Here is a 10,935-nt window from a genome sequence, read left to right as displayed (position 1 = left end):
CGTTCAGATGCGCGCCGCCGAGCGCATCAGCCTGGGTGGCCCGGCCGCCGCGCCCGGGGACCGGACCACCATGGAGGCCCTCTCCGCCCGCTACTGGAACCACAACGTGGTCAACTACGATGAGAAGCTCTCGGATGGCTTCTACGACGTCTGTGGCGCACCCATGGATCCGGGCTTCCAGGTCAAATTCCCATCCTTGAGCAGCCTCAGGGCGATTCCCGTAGGGCGAGATGTTGCTTATGTCGTCATTTTGGTGAACCGGGAGCGTGATCCCATGTTGAAGCGCCTTGAGGGGAGAGCAATGGAGATTGCTGCACAAAGTAGGGCAGAACGCGGTGGAATTGCATCAGCTGAGCTTGTACAGAAGATAGCTAGCCTAGTAGTTGATGCCATGGGTGGTGTAGTGGAGGATGCTGATGCGATGAACAGGGAATGGTCCACAAAGAGCCGCCAGCTCTGTGCTGGGCTAAACAGTATTGCCCTTCCTCTTGGTTCACTTGGAATTGGGCTCTCGCGCCACAGATCTCTGCTTTTTAAGGTTAGTACCTCTGCAAATGTCCTGTGTTCATGTGACCAATAACCTACCACGTTACATTATATCGACTGTAGCAAATGTGGCATGGATGGATGCTAATAATTTCCGTCACATTGCATAGTTTATATTGTGTAACTGCTGTTCAGAGTATTTACTTTTGAAGATTAGTTGCCTAACAACCAAGATAACTAGTGAAGAAGTTATGGTAGTTGAATAAAGTAGTTATCCTAGTTTGCTGTGCGTTGTTGATTCATGAATTTGCTGCACCAGATGCATAGTTGATAAAAGGGATGCATTTGTGGATCATGGATTTGCTGCACCATACATGTAGTAGATGCTGTAAGATTATTGCATTTGTTTTTTTATTGCCTTCTGCAGTGGATCCCCTGAGCAAAGAAAACAACTCAACAAAATGGTTTCAGGTACTAGCTGACCGAGTTAATCTGCCATGCAAGCTTGTCAAAGGAATATGTTATACTGGAACAGATGAAGGCGCTATTAACTTTGTTAAAATCGACTTTGACAGGTATGTTCCTTTTATTATTGCTAACTATCTTTTCGTATTTGATCTTAGGATATTTAATTTATTGACGTACAAAAACAATCTTATGGGGCTTTTGCAGTGCTGAATATATTGTTGACTTGATGGGAGCTCCAGGCACCTTAATACCTTCAGAGATTTCTGTCAGTCAATTTCAGGACTCCAACAATAGTCAACTGAGCAGTGACGCCATTGAAGAGAGTGTTGCAGAACTATGCATAGCTCTTGAGCAGGTTAGCGGTGTATATGAGAGTAAAAATGACATGGGTGGAAGTTCATCTGATCGTAATTCTGTCCTAGAACTTCCGACTCCACATTTGGAAGATACATGTCACACAGAGAAACCACTTAAACAACGCATTATCTCCGACGAAGGCCAATTTGACGAGTTCAACATTGAAGGCGGTATTTCTCAGCAGAAGAAAGTGAATGACACTTCCAAGTATTTAGTTCCTGGAGTAGTGGACCCACAGTTTGCACAAAATTTGCATGACTTGCTCCTGGAGGGTGGTGCTTTGCTACCATCTGGTTTGTTATCATGTCAAAATAGTCATAATTCTGGCAATACAACTGAGATGGGCAAAAACTCTAATCCTGAAGTTAAAGAAACTCCTGGATGGTTGCTAGTTGCTCAAACAGGTCAAAATACACCAGAACGTTCTGTAGCTGAAGATTCTTTACCAAAGATTCCCTTGCCACCTTGTGAAGATGTACAATACCCTGTAGAAAATACAGAAGCAACTATCAGAAGTTTGGGTGCTATTTCAATTGAGGGTGAAAGGGTTGCTGAACAATCTTTGGCAAACATGTCAGGAAGTAGCAGTGTGAATTTGGGCAAGTTGAGCTGTTCTAGTACGAAAACAATCAGCTCTGTTATGGATGATGTTGCTGAAGATGAAATATCATGGGAAGATCTTCATATAGGAGAGCGCATTGGTCTAGGTATGCTTGTAAATTTCCTATCCTTGTCCTTCTAATAAGGCAGTAAATGGTTAGTTTAGGTTTAGAAGGAAGTTAAGGAAACATGCAGCATTAAGTTTCTTAAATGAAAATTAGTTCACAGGAACATATGTGTGGCAAAACTGAATGTGTTATGTTTTTTGCTGCTGGTAAAACTCTATGAAGTTAAAAAGAAATATTGGAATGTCAGGCTCTGATGTTTCAACTCTGAAATTTTTTATTTGTTGAAAATTTGATCTTTGAGACTTTGATAGGTAAAGACAAATATGCACTTTTTAAGTAACATGTGGAGTAATGATGAATTAGCTGGATCTTGTTATGCAGTTCTATTGAAGTATTATCTTCTTAGCCAATTTTCGCGTTGCACTTCTGCAATCAGTTGTGTTGATCCTCTCCTTTTGTAATATATTCTCCATTCAATGAACTTACATTTTCCTCCGCAGGTTCATATGGGGAAGTTTATCATGCAGATTGGAATGGCACGGTAAGTTACATATTCATAGTGAACTTGCATATCCATATTTTGCTAGGAATTTTCAGTTTTGACATATTATGCACTATATCACATATAATTCATATTGCAAGGCAATAAAAGGTGGTGGGTTGTTAATGCCGATGAAGTGATATTTCTTGTGCAGATCAGTTGTCTCTATGCACTTCATATTCAGTTTAATGCGTATTTGAAACCGTGTTATTTATGGTGGGTCATGGTTACATGAAGTTAAAACTAGTTGTCTCAAGTGAAAACTAGTTTTCTCTAGCAGTGCTATTATATGCATGCTGTTACTAAAAGCTAACCAATTAACAAGATTGGAATGAGCCTTAAAAGTTAACCAACTGGAAAAGTCAGATCCAATTTTAGAAATTCACCTAGTCAGAAGAGGAAGACTTATAGTGGAACTCAATTTCTAATTTGTTTTTTGATTCCTGCTATCGTAATGTATTGTCCTCATTTGTCCCAGGAGGTTGCTGTAAAGAAATTCCTTGACCAGGATTTGTCAGGTGTTGCACTGGAGCAATTCAAATGTGAAGTAAGTTCACTTTTGCGTCTCCCTTACAGTTGAAGTATCAGCTATTATCGAACTTGTGCGTCAACTAAGTGTGTATTAGTTCCTTATCTTTTAGGTGCGAATCATGTCAAGGCTAAGACACCCCAATGTAGTTCTTTTCTTGGGATATGTGACGCAACCTCCAAATCTCTCTATATTAACCGAATACCTTCCAAGGTTTCTGCAGCTCCCTCTTTTTAAACAAAAAAATGCCTTCCAAGTTATAGCAAAAATGATGTACTTTATTTTGCCAGAGGGAGCCTATATCGCCTATTGCATCGGCCAAATAGCAAAGTTGATGAAACACGAAGGTTGAAGATGGCATTTGATGTGGTATGCTTTGGCTAGTTGCTTTATTTGCTGTCATCTGTCGTGGCTTGTTTTGTCAGCCAGTTGATATTTATTTCATTCTTTCAGGCAAAAGGAATGAATTACTTGCACACTAGCCATCCTACTATTGTACACCGTGATTTGAAATCACCAAATCTTTTAGTGGACAAAAATTGGGTTGTTAAGGTGATTCTCTTCTTCACAATCATCTTTCAGTTAATGAACGGGCATGCTAGTTTTGTTGTAATTTGTAAGTCTACTTTCACCTTTAATAAACATTTGTACCGTTAGCTGCCCACTGATGAATCAAGGGTTGTCTAAAGGTGGTATGATGTTGCTTTAGAAAAAATATGCACCCATCTTAATTTTCCATACTTGTTTTTACATAGATCTCTGGATTGCATGTCCTTGTTTATATATTTAATAGGAAATGGTTCCGTACTCCTGTGAGTATGTAAACTCCTCATGTACAATATATACACGTCTGTTATACTTATATATGATTTTAAATAAACTCCATTTGTAATTACTAGATATACTGCCAATTGAGTTCTATGGAAATTTTAATTTGAGTATAAATGTTTTACATAGTTTGCGCTTATTCTGCTTTTATGTACATCAATGGTATATTCCAAAATTGAAGGGGCCCAGTGATATTGTTTATGCTACTAGATTGGGATATCTTATAGTTAACTGATGAAGTATATTAAAAATGATAAGAGTGGTATATCAAAAGGTGATAGTACACATTCTCAGGAGTATTTAATATACAGGCTTGTTTGTTGTTCAAGGAATATTTGGGTATTCTTAGCTAGGAGTCAAAATGGGATGCTGCACTTGCATTAAATGAGCATAAATATAATGAGAAGGTGCAGACGGAGTGGAGGCTAAGATTCAGAGTTTAGTCTGAAATATAGGCAAGAATATTCTTGCTAGGCTGCTGTTTGATAAGTACTTATGAAACAATGTGAGAGGGATGTAGCACCTAAAATATGTAGGGTTTGTGAGCTTGGAGAAAGAGATGCACTGGTCATCTTTTATGTACCTTTGTACTATTATTAAATGCGCAAATTGTTGGTTGTATAGTCAAGTGTGAAGTTGGTCTAACTGAAACTTAACAGTGCAATACTGAACAACTGCAGAGGAATAACAGTTTTATTGCAGGAATTAATGCCTATCCTATCCTTTCTTTTATTTACAGAGTACATATGTATTTTACCATGCAGGTGTCAGATTTTGGGATGTCAAGGTTGAAGCATCACACTTTTCTTTCCTCCAAGTCGACAGCTGGAACAGTAATATCCTTGATCTTTTTACTTATGCTTTTGTTTTGTTATGTTTGGCTCTTGTGCAATACTCCGTTCATCTAGAATCATTTACTGATTCATTGGTTCGGTCCAACAAATGGCATATTGCCTCCCACATTTTCCTTGTTCAGCTGGTGTGTATCTGCTGTAAATAACTTATCGTGACTATTTTTCCTGTTGGCCTACAGCCAGAGTGGATGGCACCAGAGGTCCTGCGTAATGAGCCAGCTAATGAGATGTGAGTTCAGTTTTCCAAAGTCATGTTGCTCTTCTCCTGTTCCTCCCATGCTTTTGTGCTGATAGAAAATTGAATGCTGGCATCAGGTGTGATGTCTACAGTTTTGGAGTAATCCTATGGGAATTAGCAACGTTGCGTGTACCTTGGAGCGGGCTGAATCCAATGCAAGTCGTCGGAGCAGTTGGGTTCCAGAACAAACGACTAGACATTCCCAAAGAGGTCGATCCACTGGTTGCTAGCATAATATCTTCATGTTGGGACAAGTAAGATAACAGATCGTTTTGAAATAATATATGCCGCTTTTCTCTACTTTTATTTTCTCCTTTTGCTGCTACTTGCCTCACTGTCAGTCACCTCATCGATCTTTGGTGCAGCGATCCAAGCAAACGACCATCGTTCTCCCAGCTCTTGTCACCGCTAAAGAAATTACAGCGGCTACTTGCTACAGAAAGCCTCTGACAATTTGTGAGACAAATATCTGGATAAACGCAAAAAAAGAAGAAAAATATAAGTATTTATGCTACTACATGGACCAAGTTTTTCATGTTGAAGCCCGTGGAGATGTATTCAAGATCTCTGCTGTATGGATGCGTATGGACAAAGGTTTTGCATATCCTTGTGTGAAAATTGTCTGCAGCAGCGCGAAGGTGGTGCTGAAGAAAGCGTAGCGTGTTAGTTCCAAGTGAAGAAAATGTGGCGCAACACGAAGTGCTCTGTGCCATGGTAAATAATTGTTCAGTTCTGTATTTGGAGCAGGGTGGGGGTGATTCTGAGAATCAGAATTCACTACAAAGATAGGATCTTGATTTTTGTTGGTTTAAAACAGAAAATGGAAAGGAAAAAAAGGGAACCAAAAGTTTTTTATGTCCGCAAAAAATGCAGGCTTATATTTAGCACATGCAGTCTTGTATATCATGTATGCAGATGTTACTTGGCATCTCAATCTCTATGAATACATATTAATACTTTCAGTTATCGCTTCGATAAAATGCATCCTCTTTTATCACATTTTGAAAATGGAGATTCATATTACCATGCCTTCTTTTGGTGTAATGATGTATTGATGTGATGAAATAGTCAATACTCATTATTTTTCCAATCAGGGGCGACAATTCTTTTTTATGGAGTTGTCATGTTTTCCTGGGCGTCCAGTTGTTTAATACTCCCTCTGTTCCCAAATATTTGTCTCTCTAGACATTTCAAATGAACACAACATATGGATGCATGTAGGCATATTTTAGAGCGTAGATTCACTCATTTTGCTTCATATGTAGAGTATGTAGTCACTTGTTGAAATATCTAAAAAGACAAATATTTAGGAACGAAGGAAGTATCAATTTTAAATCTGGATGTCCTGCACTTCGTTATTTTAGATTAAAAGCAATTTTTCAAGCCATCAGAACAAAAAGCTAAGCAGGAACTACACATAACTCGGACTCCAGATACACCTGAATAAACCACATAGCAGCTCCAAGCATTCACCACCAGAGCAAACAACAAACCAAATCCCATATCCACTCCCTCAAAAAAGAATCCCATGTCCACAGCAGTGTAATCAATTATCATAGACTAGACAGACACAAACTTCTCCAGTTTCTTTTAACTAAAATCTGACCAGAATTCTTTTAATAGCGCAAAAAATTAACTAGTACAACCAGATAGTATCAACTACTGTTATTCATAACTTTTAACTAACAATGACCAAAACCTAAACAGCTCATCTCCTCAGCCCCACGGCTTAAAGAGAATAGATCACTTGAAGCATTTCGCGTCCAGCAGCGCCTCGCCCTCAAACGGCTCAAGGTCCTCGATCATGGCGCTGACGCGCTCCTTCTGCGCCGCAACAGAGAGATCAACCTTTGCCCAATCATAGAGGGCCATGTCGTACACCTCGTCCATGACAAACTGGGGGATCTCAGGGCCACGGAAGAGCCAAAGCCCCTTGACCTTGAAGGGTGGCTCGGAGCCTATCACAAGCATTTTCCCGAAGGCGTACTTGCGGCACAGGTCCATCCGCTGCAGGAATCCGCCCACCTTGTTCATGGTCACGAAGGACACGGTGTTCTCCTCGTTGTACTTGAAGTCGCAGAACCACAGGGAGTAGCCCTCCGGGTCATACATATCCCAAAAGCCTGCAGCACAGAGAGAAGATGAGTAACTTGATGTGGTTGCAATTTTTTTACCGGATTTTAGAATGGAACTGACCTTTTATGGCAACCTCCTGGAAGTTGGTCTTGGTGTTGGAGTACAACTTCTTCCATTCATCAAGGATCATTTTGCTTGGAGGAAGCAAATCAAGAGCATTCTTTAGCTTTGGTTTTGGTGCCGCTTCTTCCTCCTCTGCTTTTTCAACTGGCTCTGGCTTCTGGGCCTCCTTCTTGGCTTCCTTCTTCTTTGTTTTCTTCTTGGCATCCTTGGGCTTTTGCTCCTTTGGTGCCGCAGCCTTGTTTTGAACTGGTGGGACAGACTCTGCCTGTTCACATCCCCCACGACCTTCTTCATGTTTAGCTGGTTAACCATGGTCCAGAAGTACCTTTCCACGTGAGGGAACTCGGATGTGAAACTCTTGGTCATGATCCGAGTGAAGCCATGGTAAAGGTTGCATGCCATCACAATATCAGCAAGAGTCACGGAATGCCCAACAAGATATGTGTTTGAAGCAAGGTGTGTGTCAAGGGCACCCAATGCTCTCTTCAAGGCAGTAATAAATGTGTCCTCTATCTGTTGGGGCAAAAGAAGATTAGACCCACATTTTTCAATGTAAAGAACATATTGTACATGATCACCTCATAGCCACACTTACCACTGCAACATATGGGTAGAATCCTAGACGCGGGTACAGCCATTTTCCAATGTTAGCATCAACCTCCGTGGTAGAGAAGTCAATCCATTGCTCAATGTGCGACTGAACAGAACAAAAAACTCTTAAGAACAAGTACAATTGATAAGTAAATGTATGGAATGAATATCAAACAACACTCACGTATTCCATGAGTGAAGATCCGTAAAGTGGGTTGTCAGCCTTCATGCGAGCAACTTTAGGAAGATGAGGGAGACAGAGTTAATCACTGAATCAAAATAAATGTCCATGAAAGATTAAAGAAGCATCATTTGGTTGCTATTTTACCATATCGTGCGATAGCATTGCTCTCAAAAACAGGACCGTCAGTAGTCTCAAGAACAGAAACCTGCAAAAGAAGCAGCCATTATTAGATTTGTATCGTTGCATCAATCTTCTGAAGAAGATTTGGTGCATACCTTTCCGATAGGATTCATCTTGAGAAAGTCTGGAGTATGGTTGGAGACACCCATCTGAAAATCCTTCACCAACTCAACATTGACGCCGCTGTATTCAGCGGCAATGAGTGCCTTAAACGCATTCTTGTTTCCACTGCCAGCATGCAGCACCTACGCAAATACAAAATTATGTAGCCGATACAAAAAGTGAGAATATTAGAACTATGAGAAAGGGTGGTAATGATACTATGATTTAATGAGAATATGAGAACTATGACAACGGGATGCAATGTTACCAACAGAAAAGGGGTTGATGAATCAACCAAAAAAAACAAAATAGTCCAGGCAAACCAACGAGATCACTGAATTAGCTATGGTTGGGCAAGCCGACCCCCGATTGATCCCCTCTTGAAGGGAACAGAACGATGGCAAGGAATACATCGTTAGCTAATGCAGCAGGAGCAGACAGGCTCTATACATCAGTTCATGGCAAGTATGATAACCCCAACGAACGAATAATCTAGTGCCGAGCCTGAGATCATGACAATTATGATGGGAAACGAACACGATCGCCAGATCAAGTTCAAACCACACAGCAACCACTGGATTAACTACTCTCTCCGTAATCCAATGGCGCAAGAAAAGCCTAAACTAAGAACATGAAACGAACAGAGTCGAATGAAGAAACACTCACCAGTGCCATGTTGACACGCCTCGCCGCTAGCCTCGCTCGATCTCAGGTCTGCACGGTGGCAATCGAAGAGGGAAACGAACAGTAAGATCGACGAACCAAAGCATTCAAGTATTTTCTTGAAGAAGAAACAGAGGATCCTTACGGTTGGCGCCCGCGGAGATCGCGGGAGCAGCACAGAAGGAGAGACCAAGGCAAAAGGTCCCAGTGGAGGAGGAGGCGGCAGCGAGAGGCGAGGTGGGCTTCGTGGCCCATCTGCACGCTACTTGTAGGAACCGAAACCGTGGCGGCCACGCCTACTCCCAAGTTTGCCGCCACGAGCACGATCGTTTGTTTCGTGGCTCTTACGTTGGGCTCGCCGGGACAGAAGGCCAGGCGTTACGGTAGGGCTTGCACTTGAGAATGGGTTTTCAACAAAGAAATTGAGGCCGGTTCTTTGTTTCTTTTTTCTTTTTGCTGACGGTTATTTATTTTTCTTGAACCGGAGTAGGCGTCTAGGGTCTAAGATTTCTTCTTGGTCTGGTTTTTTTAACACAGTATAAACACAGACACTCATACATACGCACATGCATCCATCCCTATCCCTATGACGCACACACGCATATCCTACCCCTATGAACACCTCCGAGAAGCTGAGCTGACACATCATTTTGAGATTGATGAAGTCGTCACAGATGCTTTCGTCGTCGACGATCTTCTCCCACTGAACGCACATTTGGCAGAAGGCCTGAAATAAATACAGAAAAATGCGAGCACCAGCGTCAAGTCTAGAACTTGAACCCTGATGGACTGGGGATACCATTTTTCTTCTAATAACCATCCAACCACAAGTTGGTTCGCCTTTTTTCCTAGGCTAACACGTTTAGGATTTTAAGAACAAAGATGCAAGGAGCGTCGAGGGTTGACTGCTCAACGGTGCGGGAGCGGAGGCGATTTTGAATTTGCCTCGCCTGTTCTGCGCCGCCAAGGATCAGCGCTCGCCGCCTGCGCGATGGCTGCCGCTGGTGCGACCGTCCCGCCCGGTCGTGGTGTCGCTGGACCGCGGCCGGCCCCGACCCTGTGCATCGCCCGTTCCACCGTCTCCTGGGCGGACATGGCTGGTGCCAACGAGGCGGACGGCCGGGTGGAGCTCCCTATCTCCCTGGCTCCACCAGTCCTCGGGGAGTTTCTTGCGGTGGCGCGCTCGGCCCGGCAACGGGGCTCCGCAGCCTCGGGTGTTGCTTCTCCGGCTTCTCCAGTGGCGCCATCTCTGCCTCGTGCATTTAGGCTGCAGGCAGTGTTGGGCTCGGCCGCCGGAACTATGGCCCGCGAAGGGGGGGGCGCGCCGGGTCTGGCCCCGGGTGGGCGGCTCTGCTTCGTGGGCCGACGCTGACCTGCGGAGTGGGCCGGCCTGCGGGGGCCTAGGATTCCCTTCAGACGCACCCTCGGAGAGACCTGCGTCCCAGATGGCCCATACGGCCCAGATGGCAGTTGACCTAGCCGTCAGGTCGTGGCAGCTTGCGCCGATCCAGATCGCTGGATCTGGATCCAACGGAACGCAGCCGACCCGCGGATAGGATGGCCCGCTACCAGGGGCGAGGTGGAGCGGTTTAGCAACTCTGTTGGATCTCTTCCTCCCCTGACGCCCCCTTCCTTCCTCGATCTCCTGTCTATGCCCGTACAGCCGCCGTCCACCGCGCCGCCCCCGCCAGTGCTGCTCCCCGCCTCTCCGCCTCCCTCTGTCGCCCCTCCACTCGCTCCTAGCTTGAGGTCCTGATGGCCAGGGAGCAAGGGGACGGGCTGGCTCAACCGAAGCGGCCGTTCCCCCGGATTCTGCTGATTCTGGCCCGAAATCGATGGGTGCCCTGCGCCGGGACCGTGCTTCCGGCTACTATGCGGGCACCTCCCTCCGCCGCCCTCCCCCGTCGAGAGATCCTGAGCGCAACCCCCGCCTCCCTCTACCTTGGTCTCCGGGCAACCTCCGCCGCCAGGATGCCGCACACCGGCGGGCCACTGATGAGGCGCGGGAAGTGGCTCTTTGTCGCGAACTGGAGGCCCGGCCTGGCGG

The 10,935-nt window shown here is 44.3% G+C and overlaps 1 protein-coding gene and 1 pseudogene across 1 annotated transcript; one reads left to right on the top strand and one right to left on the bottom strand.

Annotated features, from left to right (window-relative positions):
• Positions 1 to 5,935, top strand: LOC125530889 (probable serine/threonine-protein kinase SIS8; the record flags this gene model as incomplete). Its single annotated transcript, XM_048695307.1, is given in 12 exon segments — positions 1 to 538; positions 958 to 1,061; positions 1,159 to 2,018; positions 2,480 to 2,520; positions 2,999 to 3,067; positions 3,162 to 3,262; positions 3,340 to 3,418; positions 3,503 to 3,601; positions 4,642 to 4,710; positions 4,911 to 4,960; positions 5,047 to 5,223; positions 5,335 to 5,935. Coding segments are annotated over 12 exon segments (2,272 nt in total), but the record flags the coding sequence as incomplete, so codon positions are not given.
• A 140-nt stretch (positions 5,936 to 6,075) lies between these two features.
• Positions 6,076 to 8,843, bottom strand: LOC125530890 (annotated as a pseudogene).
• Positions 8,844 to 10,935: the final 2,092 nt, after the last annotated feature.

This window comes from Triticum urartu, unplaced genomic scaffold (assembly GCF_003073215.2).
Source record: "Triticum urartu cultivar G1812 unplaced genomic scaffold, Tu2.1 TuUngrouped_contig_6637, whole genome shotgun sequence".
NCBI classification, from domain to species: domain Eukaryota; kingdom Viridiplantae; phylum Streptophyta; class Magnoliopsida; order Poales; family Poaceae; genus Triticum; species Triticum urartu.
The sequence above is the reverse complement of the archived record's forward strand: the minus strand, read 5'-3'. Positions and strand labels throughout refer to the sequence as shown.